Source organism: Danio rerio, chromosome 15, assembly GCF_049306965.1.
Source record: "Danio rerio strain Tuebingen ecotype United States chromosome 15, GRCz12tu, whole genome shotgun sequence".
NCBI classification, from domain to species: Eukaryota; Metazoa; Chordata; class Actinopteri; order Cypriniformes; family Danionidae; genus Danio; species Danio rerio.
The window spans coordinates 44,396,578-44,423,884 of NC_133190.1; the positions used below are offsets into that span (position 1 = coordinate 44,396,578).

At 38.7% G+C, this 27,307-nt stretch overlaps 3 protein-coding genes across 8 annotated transcripts; all 3 read right to left on the minus strand.

Annotated features, from left to right (window-relative positions):
• Positions 1-7: 7 nt before the first annotated feature.
• Positions 8-14,248, minus strand: si:ch211-276c2.4. 2 transcript variants are annotated; one of them, XM_002664694.8, is made up of 3 exons: positions 14,136-14,248; positions 6,639-6,827; positions 8-5,220 (listed from the first exon to the last, which is right to left on the minus strand). In XM_002664694.8, the coding sequence occupies exons 2-3, from the start codon at positions 6,721-6,723 to the stop codon at positions 4,121-4,123; spliced, it is 1,185 nt and encodes a 394-aa protein (XP_002664740.1). In that variant the 5' UTR covers positions 6,724-6,827; positions 14,136-14,248; the 3' UTR covers positions 8-4,120. The 2 variants fall into 2 exon arrangements, with proteins under 2 accessions (XP_002664740.1, XP_073780146.1); XM_073924045.1 differs by having other exon boundaries at positions 6,639-6,898; positions 14,099-14,248.
• Positions 14,249-14,477: 229 nt separating this feature from the next.
• On the minus strand, positions 14,478-22,166 carry LOC110437702 (E3 ubiquitin/ISG15 ligase TRIM25-like). Of its 4 annotated transcripts, XM_073924038.1 has the most exons (8): positions 20,972-22,166; positions 20,168-20,774; positions 19,936-20,031; positions 19,152-19,385; positions 18,912-19,065; positions 18,762-18,821; positions 18,543-18,671; positions 14,478-15,032 (listed from the first exon to the last, which is right to left on the minus strand). In XM_073924038.1, exons 2-8 carry the CDS (start codon positions 20,744-20,746, stop codon positions 15,010-15,012), a joined length of 1,275 nt encoding a protein of 424 aa, XP_073780139.1. In that variant the 5' UTR covers positions 20,747-20,774; positions 20,972-22,166; the 3' UTR covers positions 14,478-15,009. The 4 variants fall into 4 exon arrangements, with proteins under 4 accessions (XP_073780139.1, XP_068069722.1, XP_017206744.1 ...); XM_068213621.2 differs by lacking the exon at positions 14,478-15,032 and having other exon boundaries at positions 17,097-18,671; positions 20,168-20,769; XM_017351255.4 differs by lacking the exon at positions 14,478-15,032 and having other exon boundaries at positions 17,097-18,671.
• Positions 22,167-23,137: 971 nt separating this feature from the next.
• Positions 23,138-26,933, minus strand: ftr76 (finTRIM family, member 76). Of its 2 annotated transcripts, none has more exons than XM_005157807.6 (7): positions 26,771-26,933; positions 25,970-26,573; positions 25,741-25,836; positions 25,206-25,439; positions 24,974-25,124; positions 24,827-24,886; positions 23,138-24,686 (listed from the first exon to the last, which is right to left on the minus strand). In XM_005157807.6, exons 2-7 carry the CDS (start codon positions 26,543-26,545, stop codon positions 24,142-24,144), a joined length of 1,662 nt encoding a protein of 553 aa, XP_005157864.1. In that variant the 5' UTR covers positions 26,546-26,573; positions 26,771-26,933; the 3' UTR covers positions 23,138-24,141. The 2 variants fall into 2 exon arrangements, with proteins under 2 accessions (XP_005157864.1, XP_002664744.1); XM_002664698.7 differs by having other exon boundaries at positions 25,970-26,568; positions 26,771-26,924.
• Between the last annotated feature and the right edge of the window lie 374 nt (positions 26,934-27,307).

Below are 27,307 nucleotides of genomic sequence, written 5' to 3' on the forward strand. Positions count from 1 at the left end.
CACAGTATTCTTTTACTACTTTTTTATTTTATTTGTTTTGTTATCAGAGCATGAAGACAACCATTTCTGCTAAAAGAACTAAATAACTACAAATATAAGTCAGAAACTCAAAATGAATAATCAGAATCATGAATTAAATGACTAATTATTGTATTTTGTTTCACAATAACACTTGGAATAAACTATTTCAGAGATTCAACACTTTCCCAGTACTGGGTTGTGGTTGGAAGGGAACTAAGCTGGATTAATTGCTGGTTCATTCCACTGTGGCAACCCCAGATAAATGACTTAGCCAAAGAAAAATAAATGAATGAGATTCAGCACTTTTCCTGCCTCCAAACATAATGGAAAATGCATCCATTTCACATCAGCCATACTACTACTAACAACACATTCACCTAATCTAAATCTGGCATCATTTTATAGGTGCTGGATCTGAAGAAAACACTGTGGTGTTTCGCTGAATAATGCTTACTAATGTTGCCATAAACCTTGGTAGCACTCCATTTTACAGTCCTGTTACTCATGTACATACTACCTACTTATAATCATTACATAAATTGGGTAAGAACTACTACACTTAAAACTACCCTTGAACCCAAACCTAGTACATATTAAGCACACATATTATAAAATAAATGTGCTACCTACAACTCGTTAATATAATGGACTTTTCTCATCTTTACAATTCATTCAAGTCAATAAAGTCACAGATGGACAGTTTGTTTCAAAGGAGCTTTTAAATTACTGATATGGACAATAAAATGTGTTTGTCCTATTAGGATTGGGTCGATGGCCAATAGACATCACAATGCTGAGCCGGCATCTCAATCCTCCCCCCACCCCATCGCAGCATTAACATGCTCGCGAAAAATACCCACTTAGGTCCCGTTTTACACTAATAGTCTTAGTTTTAGAATGGCATTTAAGAACAAAAATGATCCACGTCCACACTGGCGTTTCTGAAAAGATCTCCCTCTATACTGCTGAATATGCACATCACGTGACCATACACACACACACACACACGCACACACACGCACACACACACACACACACACACACACACACACGTGCGCTGCAGCATATGCGGACGTCTGAGCTCCAAGTAGTCAGCGGGTGCTTTGAGCACAAAACCCAAGAGAGCAGTGTATGTCGGACAGTTTATCAAGGATGTACCGCTGGATTGCGTCTCACTTAAGTTATTAAACGTGATCTTTAATCAATCTTGTCTCTATCTAACGAATCAATCAGGTTACGTGTCACAGCGTCAGTACACTGCTTCAATCTTTCGCTTTTACGCTTGTACTTAGTAATTTTAGCAATAAACCTCATATACTGATGGCTGGTTCCTGCACCTTTTTTTACCAACCAAGTTTGTCAATACCATTATAACGACAAAGATCACTCTGCCTATTCATGCCAGAGTTCCGCGGAAAAAGTGATTGACAGGTGGTATATTTTGTGTAACTCATCTTTATCTCTTTATGATTTGGTTATAAGTAAGGGTCAAGTAGTTGAAATGGTAGGCTACAAATAATTAATCAGTTGTGAGTTAACTAATTATTCATAAATAATTAATTCACCGCCTCCTACAATGACGAAGATATAGTCCAAAGCGATGTTTCACATAAGACATCATACGATGCCAAATTGTTCGACATCGCCCAACCTTATATCCTATATGTGAATGCTTTCAAATTTTTCCATGTCAGATTTACAGTTTCGTTTTGTCCTTGTATTTATGCACTGTTCTGGAAAAACAACACAATAAAGAACCTGAAAACTGTCGGCGCCAGTAGCCTAGTGGTACTGCGCACTGATATATAGCACCAACATGCTCACGGCGACCCGAGTTCGATTCCAGACTCGAGGTCCTTTGCCGATCCTTCCTCTCTCTCTGCTCCCAATGCTTTCCTGTCTGAATTCTCTACTGTCCTGTCATAATAAAGGTGAAAAAACCCTAAAAAGTAATTATAAAAAATAAAAAAATAAAGAACCTGAAAACTATTTGAAACTTGTTAATAGGATCAGCGTATCATAGACTTTTGCATCATACGGTCATTCTGAAAATGTAGCCCTATATATATTTTTGGAGACCACAAATTATGTAGCCAGGGGAATGCATGTCTGCACTATTTTTAAAACAAACGCTACGGGGCGCTAAGACGCTGTTCCACTTCATGCTCAACAGCTGACCGTTTACCTCCATATCGATAGCTTTCCCACTGTTACCAGTTTGTCCAGTGGCTTAAATTGTTGCAAGATCAGATACGTTCGCGGCCAGAAGTCAACAAGAATTATTTATATTATTCATTAAAATTCCTGTTTAATGTATTTTAATAACGTCTACCCCACCACAACCCTAAACCCAAGCATCACAGTAATGTAAATCAGTAGTTGTCCAAGTATTATTCATACTATCTATTAAATTACCCAATTAATTGTATTGTTTAATGTCTACCCCCACCCCAACCCAAAACCCAACCGTCCCAGAACTGTTAAAATATAACTTATTGTTATACAGTGTCATAAAAATGCTGCTATATTGATGTGCATAGCGCACTTCTGGCCGGCTGCGTATCCAATCTAGACTTTACTAGTTGCTCGCCGCAGATGTGGGAGGATTTGAGTTGACTGGGATGATGGGGTTCAAGTTTGGTGAGGAACGATTCCAGACAACAGGTAAGACATAATTAGAAGCCACAAAATACAAAATAAACTAGTATGGATGTCCAGATCTGATCAAGTGATCGGAAATCATGCCCGATCGCGCAGTTTAAGACTTGATCGGAATCGGATGTTACCTCTTGAACAGGACACAAACAAATATGCATATATTAGTGGTGGGCTGTTATCGGCGTTACTGTGCTGCGTTAACGCAAGACTCTTATCGCACGATAAAAAAAATATCACCGTTAATCTATTCTCAAAGTTGGGTTGGGAGCTGGGTCTATTCTATGCAAGCTATGATGACTTTCACCTTTATACTTCAGCGCGGATGTATACCTGACCAGTGAGCCATCTGACAAAAAAGTGGCCTTCTGAACCAAATCAGCAGGACGCCCTTTTTCTAATTAATCAATGGCATGTCATCAATTACTCCTTAGTTATTGTAACACTGCACTAACTATGAATAGACAACAGGGGTGTAACAATACACTTACGTCAGGATTTGATACATATTGCAATACTAAACTCATGATACGATATCATCTCGATACTGCATGCTAAACTAAAAAAAGTTCAATATTAGGATTATTACTGTTTTTCTCAGTGATGGGTTGCAGCTGGAAGGGCATCCGCTGCGTTAAACACATGCTGGATAAGTTTCCATTCCGATGTGGCAACCCCGGAAAAGAAATGAATGAATGAATGAATAATAATAATAATTCACAGGAGGACGAATTGTAAGTGACCACAAAATGATTATATCACTTTAAATATGTTCAGAGCATATCACATGTTTCGGTAGTCCAGGTAACAAATAGGTTAATCAGGCTAGCAGAGCGAAGAGGATACCCGTTTCTGTGCAGTTCATGGAGAGAAGTAGCGATTTATGGAGAAAGGAGGCTTAATCCTGCTCAATTTATAATATAGAACCCTTTGGTAAAGCGGAGCGAGGCATGTGAAGTTAATTGTTTAAGCCACATGAGTTTGTTTGTATGTTTATGTTAATCGTGAGCTCTGCCTTTTTTTTTAGTTGTTTCAAACTGTCTTCATATACTTCATTGTTTCATTTTCATATATCGCTCTGTACATTGTATCTTTATTTGTCATATTTTTTTTTGTAGTTTTTTTAATAGATTTTTGTTGTTTCTTTGTGTAGTTTCACGGTGATACGCAACGAAAGTTAAATAGCTCTCGTCTTGAGCATAATAAAGAATCAAGCACCCGTCAGAAACTCTCTGTCTCATTCATGGAAGCCAAAGGGCAGCTACACGAATAATTCTGACTTCAACTGTACTGCATGTTGCATATACTATTATCGATTTAACTATAATTTTACGATATATTGTGCAGCCCTTATACAAACTTCCCATCACTATCATTCACAAATTTTATTTTGCGATTTCTCCATATCACAAAGTATTGTTACACCCCTAATTACACTTGAAAGTTAGCTAACTGTATGAACAGGAGGACTTTGCTCCGGCTGATCGTGTTTTCTCCTATGAATGGCTAACGAGTTTGAATGTCGAAAACTCTCTCCGCAGTCAGCACAGCGGTACGGCATCTCGCCAGTGTGAAGTCGCATGTGTATTTTCAGATGCGCCGACACCGAAAAACTCTTCTCGCAATACGAGCACTGGTACGGTCTCTTTCCAGAATGAACGACTCTGTGTCGTTTCAACTGACCATTAGTGACGAAGCTTTTCCCGCAATCATCGCACACTTTATCCTTCTCACCTGTGTGTATTTTTTCGTGCAACGTACAACTGACCAGCAGCGAAAACCCCCTGCCACAGACGGAGCACACGTGCGGTTTCTCATTGGTATGGACTCTCAGGTGGTACCGCATATTTGACACCGAATTAAACCCTTTCCCGCAGTGTTCACACACATACTGCTTTTCCCCGGAGTGAACGCGCATGTGATTTTTAAGACCCGTCAGATCTTTATAACTCCTTCCGCACTCAGTACACCGATGCGGCTTTTCTCCGGTGTGAATCCGCTCGTGAGACTTCCTGTTTCCGGCCTGGGTGAAACTCCGGTCACAGTAGGAGCACTTGAACGGTTTTAATCCAGAATGAATGATCTGATGCTGTTTGAGCTGGCTGAACGTGGTAAAGCTCTTCCCGCACTCGGTGCACACGTGATCTCGCACTTTATCGTGCGTTTTCTGATGTTGTTTGCAGCTGTCCAAGCGGGAGAAGCTCCGTCCGCAGACCGAGCAGGAGTAAGGCCTCTCGCTGAAGTGAACAACCTGGTGAATTTTCAGGCCTGAAAGGGTGCTGTATGTCTTCTCACACTGATCACAGTGGAAAGGCTTTTCTCCAGTGTGACTGAGCAGGTGAATTCTGAGAGAGGATATATGCTTATAATTCTTTCCACACTGTGAGCAGGTGTGCAGCGTTTTGGATGTTTTTGGAGTTTTCTTTGATTTATAATATTCATCTTCATCTTCATCTTCATCATCATCATCATCATCATCATCATCATCATCTTCATCTTCATCCTCATCCTCTTCATCGTCTTCATCTTCATTTAATTCTTGATCTAAAATAAAGAACAGTCAGTTATGGCTTGTTTAAACTGAATGGTACGGTTCGGTACGTTTTATGGCAGTGGGAGACTAAAGCAGGTCGGCGGCGCACCGCACAACGCCATGCAGCGCCATGCATTTTAGAATTCTAAACATAGGTTTCTATCAGGATACACACACCTGCGCGGCAAGTCGGCGGCTGTCGGTAGCACCCGGCCACGACTCAGGACGCAGTTAATTTTTCAGCCACGCCACAGAGCACCTTCTGATTAGTTTCATGTTAAATATCATGCGAATGTATGGTGTGCGATACTTTAAACTGTCATGTGCGCGTCGTGTCGCGGCGCTTCTGGTGTGTGACCTGCTTTAGGCATAACGCATGCCTCCCACCAGTGCCGATACAGCCACATCGCACTGCTATTCTTGTGATATTGCTTATGTATACAATTATACATCGATTTGCCTTAACTGTCATACTCCTAAAGTTTTTGTCATCATTCCTTCCCTCTTTAATTGTCACACATTTGCAAGTGGTGCTCGCTGCAGAGCCATTTGAGGAGAGGTGAGCTCCAGCGAGGGGGAGCTTAAGCTTGAGCTCCACCTTTTTTGCACTTCTTCTACGAGTGATGTCACTGGGGGTATGGTTAGGGGTGGGGTTGGTGTTAGCATTAAAACAGCTTACAGGAGGAGGAGCGACAGCTCATGCTCCCCCTCGCTGGAGCTCAGCTCTCCTCAAATGGCTCTGCAGCGAGCACCCTCTCCACATTTGTTTGAGTTTGTTTCTTCTGTTGAACACAAAAATAAATATTTTGAAAACCAGTAACTATTGACTTCCATAGTATTAGATTTTTCATATTATGGATGTTTGTGGTAGCCAGTTTACAACATTCTTCTAAATATCTTCTTTTGTGTTCAACAGAAAAAAAAACATAATAAGGACGAGTAAAAAGAGAATATATATATATATATATATATATATATATATATATATATATATGTGTTTTTTTTTAATTTGTAGATGAACTATCCGCTGCTAATATGACTATCCAGATGCATTTACTCTCTCATTTGTATTCTCATACTGCTTACGTCACATGAAATCTTGAAAGCTTTTTTATCTATGATGTTATTTTATTAAGATTTTTATTATATATATATATATATATATATATATATATATATATATATATATATATATATATATATATATATATATATATATATATATATATATATATATATATATATATATATATAATTGTATTATTTTATTCAGAGAGAAAGAAAATGTGAGCAAATTGTGTTCTACCACCACATTGGAGCAGTTGATGTCTAATGATTCTATGTATCTGATGCTGTGGCTCTCTGACTAATGTATTTCAATAAAAAACAGAGTTAAACTAATTATGAAGAATAAAGAACAGACACCAACCTGCTTGTTCCTCGATATCTTCTTCATCACTCACTGTGGATTGTTCTAGCTCACTCAGGTCGATCTCCACTTCAAAAAACTCCATCTTCAGCAGTCTCTCTCACACAAAGCGTTTACTCGCAGACTTTGTCTCTTTCGCAGGATACTCCCAACCTTTATTGATGAACTGTTAGCAGAGGGACATCAGTTCTGCCAAATTCAAAGAGAAGTTAATAGATTTATACAAAACTAATACTTCTACTAATACCAGGGTTCCCACTCTAAATTTAAAGACTTTTTAAAAGTCACCAATAAGGTGCTCGATTTGAATTTTAACCCCCAGCATACATGGCACCATGAAAGTCCTTCCTGTACTTAAGATTTTGCTTACACTTAATGTTTTGAATATGTTATTTAAACAGTCATGCTCACAGAGTTTTAATACAATTAGTTGAATTCTATACTGGCAAAATTCAAATGTGGTTTCTGAAACACTGATAAAATGATTGAGGTAAAGTTAGTTTTATATTTGCATATTGGATGGTTAGGAGGCCATGATGGACAAAGGCCAGTGGGCAGATTTGGCCAGGATGCCGGGGTTAAACCCCTACTCTTTTCGAAGGACATCCTGGGATTTTTAACAACCACAGAGAGTCAGGACCTCGGTTTAACGTCTCATCCGAAAGATGGCGCTCACTGAGGAGTATAGCGTCCCCGTCACTATACTAGGGCATTAGGACCCACACAGACCGCAGGTTGGGCGCCCCCTGCTGGCCTCACTAACACCACTTCCGGCAGCAACCTAGCTTTCCCATGTGGTCTCCCATCCAGGTACTGACCGGGGGCAGCCCTGCTTAGCTTCAGTGGGCGACCATGTGAGAGTTGCAGAGAGCTAGCTGCCGGTTTACCATGCTACTTTTTAATATTCAGTCTGAATACGCATGCAAGTATGACTTCAAATTGACATTAGCAATATTTAATTGACTGCGAACAATGTTGTTTTTTAGTAGTCACTGGCTGCTAATATGTATTCACTATTTAGAAATGGTAAAAAATACTTTTTCTGAATTTATATTATTAAGCAGGAAGTCAGAATTTGCAAATGTAAAACCAACTTTACCCAAATGATTTTTAAATTAAGTATTATTTCGTTTTTCTAATCAGTTTTTAAAAGCATCACAGTGCAATTGTTGAAATAACACCATAAATGTTCAATTCAAGCACTTTCAAGGGCCCAGGTTTGTTTTTCAGTACATTCCAGGCCTTGAATTCATGTCTGAAATTCACATTGAGGTAAAGTTGGCTTCATATTCACACAATCAGACATTCTTCTTAATAATATAATTTCAGAAAAGTATTCTTCGCAATTTCTACGTAGTGAAATCATATTATCAGCCAATGACTATCAAAGTACAACATTGTTCACAGTCAAAATAATAAAGCTAATGTTGTTTTGAGGTCGTACTTAAATGTTAGACCGAATATTCAAAGTGTCTTGGTAAACATTATAGGGACCATGCCCAGGGGCGTTGCGAGGGGGGGGCTTTGGGGGCTTAAGCCCCTGATGTATTGTCAAAAGCCCCTGATCTCTTGGAATATATTGCACTTAAATAAAAATATGTTGTATAACATTTATTTTGTTATCTAAGTACTGAAAATGACCACATACATCACGAACATTCCACTTAACGCAGCGTTTGTGTTAGGTAATTAAATCGTCAGCTGTTCAGCAGTACCTGTTTCTACCGGCAGGTGGGAGTGGCTCTGTTGTCACATGGTGTTAAAAAAATCCCGCCACTGCACTTCATTCATTCATTATTTTGAGGAGCTGAAGCTAATGAGGTAATAATACAACTCTTTCGCGAAACTGACTAGTTTTAACTACTGATGAAGCTTGTTTCCACAGTATAAAATATGTGTAGTTTTGGTGACATAAAATAACTATAATCAGTAAAATGTGCATCATATCAATGTAAATACATGCGAGTAAGTACAAAAAAAAAACGTAAATTGTTCTAGCTTTCTAGATATAATATATATATGAGATAGCAAGTCACATTTGTTTCTGTAATAGTTAAATCACACTGAGTTTATTCATCTAGCTTATTGTTATATAGCTATATTCTAGTGTAACATGCTATGTCAATTTGCATCAAATTATAAATCGACTTTCTTATGAAAATACATAAAATGGTTGGAAGAGCACATACAGTTGAAGTCTGAATTATTAGCCCCCGTTTATTTTTTCCCCCAAATTCTGTTTAACGGAGAGAAATTTGTTTTCAGCACATTTCTAATCATAATAGTTTTAATAACTCAACTCTAATAACTGATTTATTTTATCTTTGCCATGATGACAGTCATATTTGACAAGACATTTTTAAAAACACTTCTATACAGCTTAAAGTGACATTTAAAGGCTTTAAAGGCAGGTTAGGGTAATTAGGCAAGTTATTGTATAACGATGGTTTGTTCTGTAGACTATCGAAAAAAATATAGCTTAAAAGGGCTAATAATTTTGACCCTAAAATGTTTTTTTTTTAATGTAAAACTGCTTTTATTCTAGCTGAAATAAATCAAATAAGACTTTCTTCAAAAGGAAAATATTATCAGACATAGGCTACAGTGAAAATTTCCTTGCTCTGTTAAACATAATTTGGGAAATATTTAAAAAAGAAAATAAAATTCAAAGGAGGGCTAATAATTCAACTGTATAAAACATTTATTGTTGCAGTCGTGTAAATGATCAGTTAAAGCCTTTTTATTTTTATTCAGATCTTATTTTCATTCTACTACAGCAACAGCTGGATGCCTTCATCCATATTAGGGATTTCCTAGAATGTTCTACTTTTGTGAGGCATATATGGAATTTCTGCTCAAGTATGATTAAAACAGGCATTACATGCATTTAAAGTGCTACAATGCCCACATCACCCTATTTTGAAGAAAACTGAAAAAAATTCCCTGAAGAAATTTAAAGTAAACATATTTCTAGCATATAGATCTTTATTTTATTTTTTTGTAGCCTACTACTTTTGATAGAATTGTTATTATATATAAAAAATAGTAGCCTATTGAATATCAATATTTTGCAAGGTATTGAATTTAGAAATTCCATTATCTTGACAACACTACACCTCAGTTAATCACTCTGTCCAAATTAACATGTTTGTAGCTTTGTATCACATTGGATAACAACTCACACTATTAAATAAATCATATTTTCAGATTTGAAGACATGCAGAAAATTACATTTTCAAAAAACAAACAGAAAGTTCAAATCAGGAGGAGATAGGAGGCTCAAGAGGATTGATATGGCTCATAACAGACTATTAAATGAGAAGTGGGTTAATTTATCAATGTTTTTTCCTATTTGGATTTTACAAGTACCCTTTATTTATTATTAACCATTTTTAATCCTGTTAATAAGGGGGGGGGGGGGGGGGGGGGCAATTTCTTTGGGGCTAAGCCCCTTATCCCTTTCGACCCTAGCAACGCCCCTGACCATGCCACAATTTTGATCAAATGTGTGAATATAAAACCAGCTTCACTTCAATGAAACTGAAGCATGGTAACCCTGTAATACTTTAGTATAATTTAACTCAAGTTTTCAGATGAAAATATTGAATATTTATAGACGATTAAACATTTGGGGCATAAACACGGCACATGTTACTTTCTTCAGTCAACAAAGAAACATAACAAACGCAGACCTACATTACATTAGACACATTCTAAAATGCTTAACGTGAAAAAGCTTAACGTGGCTTAATGTACCTTAACATCAACAAGAGAAACCTAAATTTCTGTCAAATTTGACTTGTAATTAACCCTACTGTAAGAACAATGAGTCCCAATTACATGGATAAAGTAAAAAAAACAGCACGTTAAGTGTTTCCCCCCCTTTAAAAGCTATTATAAGGAAAAAGTTTAACATGACCTATTGCACCTTAACAACAAGCGGAGGGAAACTAATTTCTATCAAATTTTACTTGAACACTAATTACTATCAAAAGAATAAGCTTGACAACCCAGTGGTTGGAGTAGGTATTGCACTCCTGGATCAAAACAGGCAAGTGCAAGTTGCCAGATTGAGGACAGGAGCGAGTGATTTAAACAGTGTTATAAATAAAAGCAATGGCACCCGATAGAAAGAATATTTCCATATTAAAGGGAGTTTTTGTCCTAACCAACATTTTGAATTGATATACTGGACACAGCTCACAGATATACTTTCTCACAGTCAAACAACAGAAAACAGACAATGATTATCCCAGGTAAACCTCATGTGCTTTATTCAGTGTTAAATGCTAATATTGTGAGCTAGAATGCCATTTTACATGACATTTACTGTCATATACTGAAAGCAGCAGCAGATAGTTCACCTCAGATCTAGAAAATAAAATAAACCGTTTGAAATTGAACTTTAGACTGACTCAGTGCAAACCAACACATATCAGTGACTCAGCATCTACATTTAAAGGGCCATGAAACCCCCTCGTTTCAGCAGGGTGTTTTCACACCTGTACTTTGGAAAAAGTCAGAAAAGTGGGCGTGTCCAGCTCTGTTTAGGGGGGAGTGTCGGAGGAACTAAAGTGGGATGGTGTGGGAGTGTCTATTTGGGCACGCGCGAGTTTCAGAGTCAAAACACACACACAGGAGAAAGTGATGGTGTTTAACCTACATGGACATCTGTAGTCGAATTATTTGCCAAAATATTAAATGGTGGACTTTAACTGCAGTTTGGCTCTTTCATTCAGGGAATTCATTCATGTCCCTCGCGACAAACGAGATATTTGATTCGAGGATCTGCTCTAAGCGTGTATTTTTCATGCAATGTTTGATACCGCACGGCGAATGAGAGAAAAAAAAAACTCTGCATTTCCCGGAAACTTAGATGCACACGGCAGGTAGCGTCAAAAAGCCGCGTGTGTTATTCCGGTCACAAAAAGCGGTGCTATGTTTGCACTCAGTGCAATAGTTAACTTAATTCGATACGAACAAACTGAATAAACAAAGAGCGCTGGTCGCTCACTTACCAAATCTGTAGAGACAGAACAATCACCAGCAACTAGAGCCGCGTCTTTATGAAGAGAAGACTAACGTTACAAGCGAATCCGGATTTCAGCGTTTGCAGATGAGAACAGCTCTCAGGTAAACAATAATCCTCCTTAGACACGTAAGTTATTGTTGTCGAGCGTCGCGTACACTGTTAATCCACACGTGATCCAGATAAGCTCTCAAAGAGAGAAAATGAAAACGAAAGTTAATGGCAGCAAACTATAAAAGCAACACTTCACGCTTGTTTTGCCAACACAACGTGGCGTCTCTGTGGCGTAAACAAGGTGACACTAATGAATATTAATGAAGTTGCACAATAGAGCGCGCTGATTGGTTTGAACCAAGCCTTACTCATGCATTAATGCAACACACTGTAAGACGTAATAAGACACACTCTGGCACAGACGCCCAGTCTGCACACTGGAATACACGCTATTATGTCATGACCGTGACGCAGCTTCAAAAATTCGTTTCAAACAGGAAGTACGAATTTGCTTGAAATAACGCAAAAACAACCAATTTACACTTTTTAGTGAAATATAGGTGTCCTAATAGTGTTTTTAGCAGTGTGGGACACATATACGACTGTCAACAGCTCAAAAAATGTGTTTTGGTGTTTCGTGACCCTTTAATAATGTTAAAGAGGTTTAATATGTATTAAATAGATTATAAACCTTACCATTTTGTGGGTGAGTGCATATTCTGTGCTTCTGAATGGCTGTAATTAAATTTCTGTGCTGTGGTGTTTTCGTCAGCCAAATTGCTTATCACCGCGTAGCTCGTCACGTTGTGTGTTGTTAGGATACGGGTTAAAATGTAACCTGCTCACCTAACGTTTACAGTCGTAATATTTAAATCATTTGCTAATTAATAACCACCTCATGTGGAAATGAATCGGTCTCATTTCGGAGTCTGCTACTGTGCACCAGAGGTCGCATTTCGGTCACGGACGGATGCTTTTAGAGCCTTTCAGAATAAGTAAATGAAATATGCTGTTTTCCACGAAGGCAACCCAGGGTGCCGATATATAATTGGCCGGGTAAAATTATCAAAACAAAGACAGACGCTCTGGTGTAGCAGTCGATTCCGTTCCCTTCTGGAATTTCAGTTTCTTGTTTACGAAGCGTGTCCGCTAACAGTGTATGCAGATGAACCCAAACACAACTGGATGTACGGAAAGCGAAAAAGAACAAGAGTGTTGGCTAGCTTTCATGTCTTGCAATGTCAAAGTAGCGTAATAAAATACATTTTACACTCCCACATATTTTCTACGTATTTTCTGTGGTTCTTGTTTGTATTCTCAGCTTTTTTCCTAATGTCTGAGTTTATGCACCCTAGTTTAATATTGCGCACAGGCCTACCTACAGTTATAGTCCTTTTTATTTTCAAGTTCGAAAAAAATACGTACTTTTAGAACCACTTTGCTTTCCGTACATCCACTTGTGTTTAGGTGTGTCGGCATACGATGTTAGGGGACACACTTCGTAAAGGGGGAACTGGGATTCCACAAGGGAACAGAATCGACACAGAAAACACATTTTCAAAGCAGAATATCTGACTTCAGCATTGTTTTTCAGATAAACAAGTATGTTCACTTGGCATGTTTCTTAAATATCTGCAAACATATTATGGCATTTGTATAATTTAGAAGAGTCCAAAACTTAAATAAAGCAACTTTAAGCGTTTTCCCAATGTTATTGTGGGGTGTCAATGCCGTGCACAATCAAATCCTTTGACAGCAAGGGTTAATCTATCACAAATAAAATTTGATTTTATGGACAGCCTTTTTAAAGTTTGGTTTCCCTCGGCTGTTGTTATATTGAGCCTTTCCTTGTTATGGACTTCAATAGGGGAACCAAGTTAAGCCTTTTCATTTTATAATGTACTTCAATAGGGAACAACACATAACGTGACAATTTTCACTCACTAAAATGAGAGCTCATTCTTTTGACATCAGAAAGTGTTTGTCATGAGTAAAATGTGATAATAATGTGGTTTCCCCAGGCTGTTAAGTATTTATAATAGACTTAAATGGGGGAGAAAATACCTAACGTGCTGTTTTTCACTTTATCTATGTAATTGGGACTCATTGTTTTTACAATAGAGTTAATAACAAGTAAAGTTTGACAGAAATGTGGGTTTCTTTTGTTGATGTTTAGACACATAAAGCAACGTTAAGCGCTTTAGAAAGCCCGTTGCATCGCATTGTTTACATTCAGCCGACACTTTTCATTAAAGGGACTCTACAAATGAACAATTGTACATTCATTTGAAAACCACAAATGAGTAAGAGTAGTTGCAAAAAGCCATTCACCGATTTATTTTAGACTTGATCTAATTTAAAGCTCAACTCTTACAGTTTGCAGCCCGAACACAACAACACAAACATCAACTCTTGCATTGAAATAACATTAAAATACGAAAGGATATCCTAATGAAACAGAAGTGCACACTCACTCATAGGCTGTGAAGATCTCTCTGCCGGTATGTTTTACTATAATCAATAAAAAACGGGACACAAATATGCGTTTTTATTACTTCAGCGCTTGCTTCTTCTCTAGCGCTACACTAATCCGCGCACGCGCGTCTTCCTCTTCTTCACTATTGAAAGCGTTATTAGCGGTTGTATTCATCTTCTAGGCGCATTAACGCCACCTTTTGGTTAGGAGCGTAGGCTATGATGAAGTAAAATATTTGTAAAAAATATCAAATAAACACATTTGTATTTTACTTTCTATTGATTTATTTTTCTATCTCACTTTGCTATATTCATGTTATCAATTCATCTCTGACAACCGGTAATGGTTATTGACGTCCATAAATAAATTCATATTTATTTGCTTCAAAATGTGTTTTGCCAGTTTTTAACTGGCTCATTTGCCAGTTTTATAGTAACTATGATATTCAAATGAGGTGTAAACAACTATAAAAATATATAATTCAATAATCACGTCAAAGTGATTAAGGAAAAAATGGTTTAAATGTAATGAAACGCTGTGTAATATTTATACAAAGATTAACTTACAGTATTCTATAATATTGCTAACATACATCAGGTTTATGTGTGCATTTACACATTTAAAAAAAGAAACATTGCTTTATTACTAAACAAAATGAATATATAAACATATAAAGAAAAAAGGGCTGACATTTGGCCTATTCACATTATTAAAGATATATATCAAAGTGAAATACCAAAATTTCAAGACAATGTATGTTTACTGCAGTTGTGTTGTAGAGTTCACCGACTGGATGTTATATACTGTCTGTATGTGTACACAAAAGACATGCAGGATGTAGTGGTTTGAAGTTTGTAATGCAGCCAATCAACTCACTTGCACAATTCAACAGTCCCTGAAAACACACACACACACACACACACACACACACACACACACACACACACACACACACACACGCACACACACACACACACACACACACACACACACACACACACACACAAAAACATGGAACTGGTCAGATGATGGCAATTAAGGCGTATTTTCTTCTTCGTGTCGGCTTAGTAAAGGCTTAGTGCCTTTATTATCCGGGGTCGCCACAGTGGAATGAACCGGCAATTTTTCCAGCCAGTTTTTACACAGCGGATGCCCTTCCAGTAAGGCGTATTTGTGTTCAATATAATTCAATAACTGTGATCACTACACTCTAAAACAATATGAAACAATATAATAGAGGTTCTTTGGCTCATACTGATATATAACATCTTTATCACCCTCCCAACCCCAACAACAACAAAAAAAAAACTCTAAAGAACCATTGCACTGGTTCTAAATAGCGCTTACTATTTCTATGAACCATTGAAGAAACTTGCATGTGCATTGTATTGCTGTGACTGAGCTACCGTACAACCCTTTTCAAAGCTAGAGGTTTCCTTGATAATCTTTTATTGCAGTTGGCTTTAATTTTGGGTGGCACGGTGGCTTAGTGGTTAGCACTGTCGTCTCACAGAAAGAAGGTCGATGGTTTGAATCCCGGCTGGGTCAGTTGGCGCTTCTGTGGTGCTCCAGTTTCCCCCACAATCCAAACACATGCGCTATAGGGGAATTGAATAAACTAAATTGGCCATACCGTATGAGTGTGTGCTTGAATGTAAGAATGTATGGGTGTTTTCCAGTACTGGGTTGCGGCTGGAAGGGCATACACTGCTTAAAACATATGCTGTAAACTTAAAATATAAGTTGGCGGGTCATTCAGCTGTGGCGAGTCCTAATAAATAAGGGACTAAGCTGAAGTAAAGTGAATGAATGAATGGCTATAATTTGCAAGATGGTCGCTGGTTCGAGTCCTGGCTGCAAGAGTGCTGCTAAAGGGGGGAGTTAGGATGATTCTAAGGGCCCACGCATTTTAATAATAATAATTCCTTACATTTATATAGCGCTTTTCTGGGCACTCAAAGCGCTTTACACAGTGGGTGGAATCTCCTCATCCACCACCAGTGTGCAGCATCCACCTGGATGACGCGACGGCAGCCATTTTGCGCCAGACCGCACACCACACACCAGCTGATTGGTGGAGAGGAGACAGTGATGCAGCCAATTGAATATGAGGATGGTTAGGAGGCCATGATGGACAAAGGCCAGTGGGCAGATTTGGCCAGGATGCCGGGATTAAACCCCTACTCTTTTCGAAGAACATCCTGGGATTTTTAACGACCACAGAGAGTCGGGACCTCGGTTTAACGTCTCATCCGAAAGACGTTGCTCACTGAGCAGTATAGCGTCCCCATCACTCTATTGGGGCATTAGGACCCACACAGACCGCAGGTTGGGCGCCCCCTGCTGGCCTCACTAACACCACTTCCGGCAGCAACCTAGCTTTCCCATGTGGTCTCCCATCCAGGTACTGACCGGGCGCAGCCCTGCTTAGCTTCAGTGGGCGACCATGTGAGAGTTGCAGAGAGCTAGCTGCCGGCGCCCCGAGAGATATTATTAGGGGCCCACGACCCCTAATAATGTGTATGGGTGTTTCCCAGTACTGGGTTGCTGCTGGAAGGGTATCCACTGCACAATATGCTGGATAAGTTGGCGGTTCATTCGACTGTGGTGACCCCTGATAAATAAAGGGACTAAGCTGAAGGAAAATTAATAAATGAATGAATGAAATTCAGCTATTTACAGTCTGAATTAGGGTTGTTTTGATACCGATACTAGTATCAGAAATACTCCCTGATAATGCAAAAATTCTGGCATCGCTATCAGTGAGTATTTGAACCCATAAACTGATCCTAAACCATCTATCTAGGTAAGACATATGCCCACTAGCTTAGACTAACACTGCAAACCGGGAGTCAGTTCAGGTAGAAGAGACCTAGTACTACTTTATCAAATTTCTGAATTTTAAGTTTCAAAGAGGTTATTTTTCTGTTGTTCATATTCGTTATTTATATTTCTTTCATTTTTGCTCCGATTTTTATACACTTACAGTAAAACTTGAATAAATCAATAGATTTTCCTCAGTTTACGGTGTTTGATTTGTGGCTTAACTTGCTTCAGTAACTGTACATATAGTTACTGTTGAATGTCTGATAATGATAATATTCATTCAGGCATTTTCTTTTCAGCTTAGGCCCATTTATTAATCTGGGGTTGCCACAGCGGAATGAACTGCCAACTTATCCAGCATGTGTTTTACGCAGCGGATGCCCTTCCAGCTGCAACCCATCATTGGGAAACATCCATACACTCTCATTCAAACTCAACAATTGTAGCTTACCCAATTCACCTATAGCACGTGTCTTTGGACTGTGGGAAGCACCCAGAGGAAACACACGCCAACATGGGGAGAACATGCAAACTCCACACAGAAATGCCAAGTGACCCAGCCGAGGCTCAAACCAGCGACCTTCTTATAATAATAATATCAGATCATAAAATTATTCTAGTTCACAATGTAATGGATAAGTCTAAAGCACAAAACTAATTCTTTCAACAGGGCTACTACACATGACTGTTTCTGCAGATACACATTCAGGTATAGGTAGCATGGTGGCTCAGTTGTTAGCACTGTCGCTTTACAGCAAGAAAGTCTCTGGTTCGAGCCCCGGCTGCGTCAGTTGGCATTTCTGTTTGGAGTGTGCATGTTTTCCCAGTGATGACATGGGTTTCCTCCGGGTGCTCTGATTTCCCACACAGTCCAAAGACATGCACTGTATTTGAATTGAACTAATTTGGCTGTAGTGTAGGAGTGTGTATAGGAGTTTCCCAGTACTGGGTTGTGGCTAGAAGGGCATGCGCTGCATAAAACATATGCTGGAATAGTTGGTGGTTCATTACGCTTTGGCGACCCCTAATAAACAAGGGACTAAGCTGATGGAAAATGGATGAATGAACACTCAGGTATCGGCCGATACCTTGAGCTCAGGTATTGGAATCAGTTTCATGAAGGGGAAAAAAGAAGAACATCCCTAGTGGAGCACGTTCAGGAAATGTGTGCTATTTATGTCTTGCCTGTAAGAAAACTACTCTGCTTTGATCCTGATAGAACCTTCTCCAAGCCCAAATGCAGGGTACAGTGGTTCAGTGAAGGTGGTCTGGACTTTATAAAGGAGGGTCATTGTGTCAGAGACGCTGTAAAAGGACAGAATTCCTGCTCTGTGATCCAGATACACTCCAATTCTAGAGGCAGGAGGGATATAGACTTGTTTTACATTATGTATGAAACAAAAATGCTGCCCAAAATAGCCCAGTCTCCAGGATATTTTGTTGAAGCCAAATCTACAGTCACCTATTCCTTTACGTTCAATTCCTTTGTAGCAAACAGCAACAGCCCATTCATTCCCACTGCACTCGACCTCCCAATAACAGCGACCAGTCAAACCCTCTTTACACATCACATAATTACATGGATCAAACCGCTCTGGGTGATCAGGATACCGCTGGACTTTATCTGAGCATGACACTTTCCTGTTGTTTTCTGACAAGAGTAGATGTTTGTGTGCAGTGTTTGGATCCAGATGAGGCTCACATTGATCTGAGGATGAAACAGAGAACACTTGGTTTATAAAATACTCACACACTGCAACAGATTATACACATTTTTTGACCTGAAGAAGCCACTTACACTGCAAAAACTCATTTGGAGTCTTTGGTTCTGGAGGATTTACTACATGAACGTTTGACACTTTAAAGAAGAAACAAAAACACAGCATTAATATATTTTTGGTGTAATCCTACTGAGCATAACTAATACAAAACATCAAAACAAGCAGACCTTCTCTGGATATTGCCTCTGTTTGCTGTTGACAGGCGTCCTCTAAAGCCTCTCTGAATAGAGGGAATGAAAGGTCTTTAAAAGACAGATGAGTGTGTGGAGTGAAGCTGGGAACATCTTCACATGTGGGTAAAACACACACAGACTCACAGCTCTGAAATGACACAAATACAAACACTGTTTGCTTTGGGGAATCAGTGAGTTTAGTACACAAATGTGTGATGAAATGCCTTGTATCACCTTCAGACAGTGGATCTGGTCTTCAGTAGTGAGCAGTTTGTGGATCTCTGCTTGTGTTTTTCTGAGTTGTGTCAGCTCTTGATGCAGATGTTGGTGAAGTTGCTCTGCTCGATCTGTCTCAGTCTTCTCCTGAGCTCTGATCTGCTCTTTAATCTCAGAGCGTTTCTTCTGCAGAGAGCCGATGAGCTCAGTGAACACCTTCTCCATCCTCTTGATGGCCTTCTGGGCTGAACTCTGGTGGAAACAGAGAGATGTGATCATACAGAGACAACAGCCTAAATACTCCATTTATGTGAACAGATTCATTCATTTCACACAACGGAATGAACCACCAACTATTCCAGCAAATGTTTCATGCAGCAGATGCCCTTCCAGCAGCACTAGGAAACACCTATACACTCTCGTACTCATACACTACAGCCAATTAAGTACCGGAGCAACCAGAGTAAGCTCACGCCAACATGGGGAGAACATGCAAACTCCACACAGAAATGCCAGCTGGCATTCTTGCTATGAGGCGACAGTGCTAACAACTGAGCCACTATGCTACGTATACCTGAGTGCGTATCTGCAGAAACAGTTGTGTGTACTACTAGCCTTGTTACAGAATTAATTTTGTGCTTTTCATCCATTGATGAAACAAATACATAGTGAACTAGAATATTTTTATGATCTGATATTATTATTTTAAGAAGGTCGCTGGTTCGAGACTCGATTGCATTTTCAGTGCTCTGAACATCTTCATAAGCATTACAGGTAAAGCTCTGCATCTTCTGAAACTCACTTTAAAAGGCTTGACAGCTTTACTGAGTTCCTGTTGACCTTTCTCTCGCTCCTCGATCAGCTTTACACACTCCACCTTTATCTTCTCCAACTCTTTCTGAAAATGTGTAAAGACAAAACACAAAGATAGAAAAAGCATGGCGAACTTATTAAATGTCAAATCAAATAAAATGAAAACTATTCTGTGATAATTAATTTCAACTCAGGGAAATGACACAATTAGAGTTCATTACCTTCTTATTGGTCCATTCTGAATCCACAGACACCACACTGTGGTTCTTATGACTGTCAACCATGCACAGGTAACAAATACACTGATGATCATCCTGACAGTAAATCTCCAGCGGTCTCCCATGACTGGGGCAGATGTTCTCCTGAATGTGTCTGGAGGCGTCCACTAGTTTGTGCTTCATAAACGCAGGAGACTCATAGTGAAGCTGCAGGTGAGTTTGGCAGAAGGAGGCCAAGCACTGCAGACAGGACTTTACAGCTCTGTTCTTCTCTGTAGTGCAAACATCACAGTCCACAGCAGCAGCAGCAGCAGCAGCAGGCGTCTGTAGGGCCGTCTTCTGCAGCGTCTCCATCATCTCAGCTATCAGAGTGTTCTTCTTCAGTAGAGGTCTCTGACTGAAGCTCTCTCTGCATTGGGGACAGCGGTACGGCGGCCCCTGCTCCTTCAGGCTCCAGCAGTCAGTAATACAGCTCATACAGTAACTGTGTCCACAGGGAATCGTCACCGGCTCCTTCAGCAGATCCAAACACACTGAACAGCTGAACTGATCCACATACTGACTCGAGGACGACTCAGACATTTTTGAAGATGCTTCAATAGAAACTGCTCTGCCAGGGGAAATCATCATGATTAGTCCACATGAAAAAGCAAATGTAAAAATATACATGTTTAGTTTTAAGTATCAACATACAAGATTAATCAAGCAAAACTCTGAATGCATTATCATATAAGGTCAAGAGGCTAAAGTATTATCTAATGTTAATATTTTAAATATAAGCAAAAGGATTGTGTATGATGTTCTTACCTGTATGTACAGAATGAAAAGTCAAATATTTCCTCCGTGCTGCTTTAACCACACTAAACAAGTGTGGGTCCTTTTATAGGCAAATGATCAAGAGGCAGAGGAATAAGATTCGTTTCTCTTAAATTATAAACACTCTGGTTTTTACTGTGTGTCTGTGAAACCGAACAGATAATTATTTTTATCTTAAAAAAACATGACTTTGCAGTTTTGTTGCTTTCACATTTGTTCTTGGCTCAAAATCATATTGCTATCTTCTAAAACACACACACAATATTAGTCTGTCCAATAACTGATAGCAAATATAGCTGTAAGTGGCAGTCATCAGGTCCGGTAAAGCCAACTGGACACTTAGAGTTAAAAATCTATCAAAACAACATGAAGATTGAAGATTAAAGGTGAATTTATGGTTTAAATATGTAAATCAAACTGATATCAGAATCTTGACACGGTGTTGATTCAATGTAAATTGAGCACCAAATGTCTGGCTATACTAAATCACTTGCAGTGTGGTATTAAGTTAGTATTTATATGTACCCAGATACCAATGGCACTGCTGTCCAAACTGAATTTAAAATGATGTCAGTTTCAAGATAAATGCTTGACTACTATTTGATAACAGGCTGGGAAACAGATCCTGTCTCTTTTTAAACATAAAGAGTCTTTACAATGAAATATTACCTATTTTATTTACTATATTGCTCTTCATTTTAATTGAACTGTATGTATGACAACTTGACAACTGTTTTCTGAATTCTTTGGAAACTTCTAATGATAAAACAAATTGGTAACACTTTGGTCTAGTACCAATTCTCAACTACTGACTAATTTCCTTCCCTATTGTAAGGCTTGAAGCTTACGCTGCTATTCTGAACCAATAATCGGAAACAGAAAGCAGTTGAAGGATGGCGTGTTTAAATCCATTATTTATCTGACTCCATTGTAATTAATCTGACTCCATTAAAGTTATCATCGTTGATAAAGAGAAAGAATCTCTACATCTTAAAGGAGGCAAAGTTGTTTATTAAGTTACATGTTTAAATATACAGACAGTAGAATGAAACAAACTAACATACTGTATAAAGAAATTAGCAGTAATCAATGCACTGCTGAGCAACAAAGACAGTGAAACTGCCTTTGTTAGCATATGAGGCTACGCACTGGTGTGCGGGAGATGCAGAGTAAAAGCCATTCTCCCAGATCAACAGTTACCTTTCCCTATTATACCCTGAGCAAAGCATTGTCAAACATGAGTGAAAACCAACCCCCAAAACCAGCTGAACATGAGAGCAAAGTTGAAGAGATGAAGTGGGGAAGAAGAACATTAACATACTCTCCTCAGGCCATGACCCAACAATAGTAAATATATTATAGATTGAAATACAATTAATCAATGTCTCTGTTGATTTCATCACTACAACACTGAAGTCATAAACTGTCAAATGACACCAAACATGACAAAGATATCTGAAGGAAGAACACGAGCAGATGAATTGTGTATGGTGAAGAGCACATGGTTACTGTAAGCAAATGGCAGAGATGTGTATCGGAGCTTTGAGGAACTCTGCCTCACCAGGAGGACCCCTCCCATGCTTGGAATGTCTTAGTAGACCTTCATTAGCATAGAAGGAAAAGTAGATAATATTTTCTCAGCTTACACTATCATTAAAATATTAGCTGTTTATTAGAACTTATAAAGTATGATCTTATTCTACATCCCTAAACCAACCCAATACCTAAACACAACTACATTTATAACTACTAATAAGCTGCAAATGAGCAGTTTGAGCTAAATGTCTTTGTTAAGGGTTTGTTAATAGCAAGAATTTTACCTCAAAATAATTTGTGAAACTTTCTGAATCTATTAAATTGTATGAATAAACTGTATTTGTTTCAGGCATAGCTGAAACTCAAGACAACATGAATAAAAATGTGCAAATATTTTGTCTTTATCGTGTCTTAAAAGGTGGACAACAGGTTTCAGCTCAGCAGTTTTGTGTTAAAATTACTTTTTCACCTGAATCACTTGATAGATTTACACAAAGTTTGACATGTACCATTTAATAGACATTTATGACAAAACATTATCAGAATATTTTTAATTAGTCAAACCACAAAGCAGATACTGTATTCATTTTGTAGAGCGCAATAAACGTATTACACAGTATCTTTTAAGCAACTTCATGAATTTATTTTGCATGAATTTGTACAAAGGCACAAAAAACAACAAACATATGACCAATACTATCAAAAATGTTAAGAAAATCTCCAAAATACATGCAATTATTTAATAGTATAATACGTGTTCTTATTGTGTAGCTGAGCTCACATTATGAAAGACTGAAGGGCTTTTTATGCAAAAACAATCCAGCTAGGTGCACATTATCCTGCTTATTACACAGCTACTTTCCACAAGACTAAACAAGCATTTCAGAAACTGCTGATCTACTGGGATATTCACACACAGCCATTTCTAGGGTTTATAGAGAGTAATCTAAAAAAAGAGAAAATATCCAGTGAGCGGCAGTTCTGCGGGCCACTCTTGTTGATGCCAGAGGTCAGAGGAGAATGGCCAGACTGGTTCTAGCTGATAGAAAGGCAACAGTAACTCAAATAACCACTCTTTACAACCAGGTCTGCAGAAGAGCATCTGTAAACGCACAACACGTTCAACCTTGAGGCAGATGGGCTACAGCAGCAGAAGACCACACTGGGTGCCACTCCTGTCAGCTAAGAACAGGAAACTGATGCTACAATTCACACAGGCTCACCAAAACTGGACAAAAGAAGACTGTAGAAATGTTGAGTCTCCATTTCTGCTGCCACATTTGGATGGTCGGGTCAGAATTTGGCATCAACAACATGAAAGCATGAATCCATCCTGCCTTGTATTAACAGTTTAGGCTGCTGCTGCTGGTGGTGGTGTAATGGTGTTCAGGATTTTTTCGGGAGACCAAAATCTCTAAGGAATATTTCCAGTACTTTGTTTAATCTATGCCATGAAGGATTAAAGCAGTTCTGAAGGGGGTTTAACCTGGTACTAATAAGGTGTACCTACTGAAGTGGCCGGTGAATGTACATCCGAATGTGGCGATACGCCAATCAGAATCAAGTATTTTTATAACACATAAACAAGAGTAAGAGTGTGCTTAAATGTGGAGCGAGTTTGGCTTTTATTTCTGGTCTTTGAGAAACCTCTTCTGCTTGATGATCCTGATAGAACATTCTCCAAGCCCAAACGCAGGGTACAGTAGTTCAGTGAAGGTGGTCTGGACTTTGTGGATTAGAGTCATTGTTTTAGAGACGCTGTAAAAGGACAGAATTCCTGCTCTGTGATCCAGATACACTCCTATTCTAGAGGAGTGAAAAACAGGGATTGAGACTTCTTCACTATTATGCACAAAGAAGATATTCTTCTGATAGCGGCTCAATCTCCAGGACTGCTTGTTGTAGCCAAGTATATTGTCATCAGTGTTTCCTTTACGACTGATTCCTTTGTAACAAACTGCTACAGCCCATATTTTGCCATGACAATTGACCTCCCAATAACAGCGGCCAGTCAATCCCTCCTTACACAAGACATTACAGTATGCAGCAAACCGCTCTGGATGATCAGGATATTGCTGGTCTGTATCTGAATATGATATTCTCCTGTTCTCTTCTGACAGGATGAGATTTTTGTGTGCAGTGTTTGGATCCAGATGAGGCTGATAGAAATCTGAAGAATGAACAAAAGTACAAATATTAAAAAGTACATATTGTTTTCAAAATGGTCAAATTGTGATACAGATAACAGATAACATTACACATCTCAATTAATGACTATTTGCCTTGGGAAAGTAGAACAGTACAACTTACACTGCAAAAAATCATTGTATGTTTTTGGTTCTGAAGGCTTTACGGTGTGAACATTTGACACTGAAAAGAAATAACAAAGCAAACATGGGATTTTTTTGGTTTGCTCATATAAAGTATGAATGATACAACATTTTAAGGTATTCAGACCTTCTCTGCTTATTGCATCTGTTTGCTGTCGACAGGCGTCCTCTAAAGCTTCTCTGAATGCTGAGATTGAAAGGTCTTTAAAAGACAGATGAGAGTGTGGACTGAAGGGAACCTCTTCAAATGTGGGTAAAACACACACAGACTCACAGCTCTGAAAAGATTCAATTAAATTGTTAAACAGTAAGTTTGTGTACTAATATGCTGTATATTGTGATGAAATGCCTTGTATCACCTTCAGACAGTGGATCTGGTCTTCAGTAGTGAGCAGTTTGTGGATCTCTGCTTGTGTTTTTCTGAGTTGTGTCAGCTCTTGATGCAGATGTTGGTGAAGTTGCTCTGCTCGATCTGTCTCGGTCTTCTCCTGAGCTCTGATCTGCTCTTTAATCTCAGAGCGTTTCTTCTCTAGAGAGCAGATGAGCTCAGTGAACACCTTCTCCATCTTCTCCACCGCCTCGTCAGCTGAACTCTGGTGGAGACGGACAGACATAATCATACAGAGACAGAGGCAACAGCATAAATACTGTATTCATGTGAACAGTTTCCACATTATTTGCTAATACGTTATCATTAATAGTGTAGAAATACAAATGCTGATCAAGCATACTATCAGTCACATTAATTGGGAAAGAAAATTAAACATTTTGCCTGTTTATGATAGGAGAGATTTGTCATTAATGCAAATAATAGTTTTTTCGTCTATCGTTTAAATCTCTCCACACATTTACGAGCACTATACAGTAAACAGCACTGCATTTTCTGATACTTACTTTGAAAGACTTGACAGCTTCACTGAGTTCCCATAGACCTTTCTCTCGATTTTCAATGAGCTTTAAACGCTCCACCGCTATCTTCTCTAATTCTTTCTGAAAATGTGATTACACAAAAATCAATGAAGGTAGAAATAGACTCCTGAAATTAAATAGTAAGGAATATAAAAAACCTTTTATATATATATATTAGTAATATAATTTAAATGACGGCATTAGCATTCATTACCTTCTTATTAATCCATTCTGAATCCACAGACACCACACTGTGGGTTTTATGACTGTTAATTATGCACAAGCAGCAAATACACTGATGATCATCCTGACAGTAAATCTCCAGCGGTCTTCCATGACTGGGGCAGATGTTCTCCTGAATGTGTCTGGAGGCGTCCACTAGTTTGTGCTTCATAAACGCAGGAGACTCATAGTGAAGCTGCAGGTGAGTTTGGCAGAAGGAGGCCAAGCACTGCAGACAGGACTTTACAGCTCTGTTCTTCTCTGTAGTGCAAACATCACAGTCCACAGCAGTAGCAGCAGCAGCAGGCGTCTGTAGGGTCGTCTTCTGCAGCGTCTCCATCATCTCAGCTATCAGAGTGTTCTTCTTCAGTAGAGGTCTCTGACTGAAGCTCTCTCTGCATTGGGGACAGCGGTACGGCGGCCCCTGCTCCTTCAGGCTCCAGCAGTCAGTAATACAGCTCATACAGTAACTGTGTCCACAGGGAATCGTCACCGGCTCCTTCAGCAGATCCAAACACACTGAACAGCTGAACTGATCCACACACTCACTTGAGGACGACTCAGACATCTTTGAAGATGCTTCAATAGAAACTGCTCTGCCAGGGGAAATCATTATGATTAGTCCACATGAAAAAGCACATGTAAAAATATACATGTTTAGTTTTAAGTATCAACATACAAGATTAATCAAGCAAAACTCTGAATGCATTATCATATAAGGACAAGAGGCTAAAGTATTATCTAATGTTAGTATTTTAAATATAAGCAAAAGGATTGTTTATGATGTTCTTACCTGTATGTACAGAATGAAAAGTCAAATATTTCCTCCGTGCTGCTTTAACCACACTAAACAAGTGGGGGTCCTTTTATAGGCAAATGATCGTTAGGCAGAGGAATAAGATTCGTTTCTCTTAAATTATAAACACTCTGGTTTTTACTGTGTGTCTGTGAAACCGAACAGATAATTATTTTTATCTTAAAAAACATGACTTTGCAGTTTTGTTGCTTTCACATTTGTACTTGGCTCAAAATCATATTGCTATCTTCTAAAACACACACACACAATATTAGTCTGTCCAATAACTGATAGCAAATATAGCTGTAAGTGGCAGTCATCAAGGTCAAGTACAGCCAACTGGACACTTAGTTTTGAAAATTTATCCAAATGACATTGAAATTGGTGATTAAAGGTGTATTGATGGTTTAAATGTAAATCAAACTGATATCAGAAACTTGACATGATGCTGATTTAATGTAAATTAAGCACCAAATATTTGGCGACTGTTAATCACATGCAGTGTAGTATTAAGTTAGTATATTTATTCACCCC

What these genes read in the sequence shown, in the direction of transcription:
- LOC110437702 (XM_068213621.2), bottom strand. Translation starts at nt 20,746, where the DNA reads ATGTCTGAGTCGTCCTCGAGTCAGTATGTGGATCAGTTCAGCTGTTCA. An exon ending in CAGAATGGACCAATAAGAAG is followed by an intron (nt 20,032 to 20,167) that starts GTAATGAACTCT and finishes ACACATTTTCAG; the next exon opens with AAAGAGTTGGAGAAGATAAA. An exon ending in AGAGGCAATATCCAGAGAAG is followed by an intron (nt 18,822 to 18,911) that starts GTCTGCTTGTTT and finishes TCTTCTTTAAAG; the next exon opens with TGTCAAACGTTCATGTAGTA.
- si:ch211-276c2.4 (XM_002664694.8), bottom strand. Translation starts at nt 6,723, where the DNA reads ATGGAGTTTTTTGAAGTGGAGATCGACCTGAGTGAGCTAGAACAATCC. An exon ending in AGATATCGAGGAACAAGCAG is followed by an intron (nt 5,221 to 6,638) that starts GTTGGTGTCTGT and finishes TCTTTATTTTAG; the next exon opens with ATCAAGAATTAAATGAAGAT.
- ftr76 (XM_005157807.6), bottom strand. Translation starts at nt 26,545, where the DNA reads ATGTCTGAGTCGTCCTCAAGTGAGTGTGTGGATCAGTTCAGCTGTTCA. An exon ending in ACCAGATCCACTGTCTGAAG is followed by an intron (nt 25,125 to 25,205) that starts GTGATACAAGGC and finishes GAATCTTTTCAG; the next exon opens with AGCTGTGAGTCTGTGTGTGT. An exon ending in AGATGCAATAAGCAGAGAAG is followed by an intron (nt 24,887 to 24,973) that starts GTCTGAATACCT and finishes ATTTCTTTTCAG; the next exon opens with TGTCAAATGTTCACACCGTA.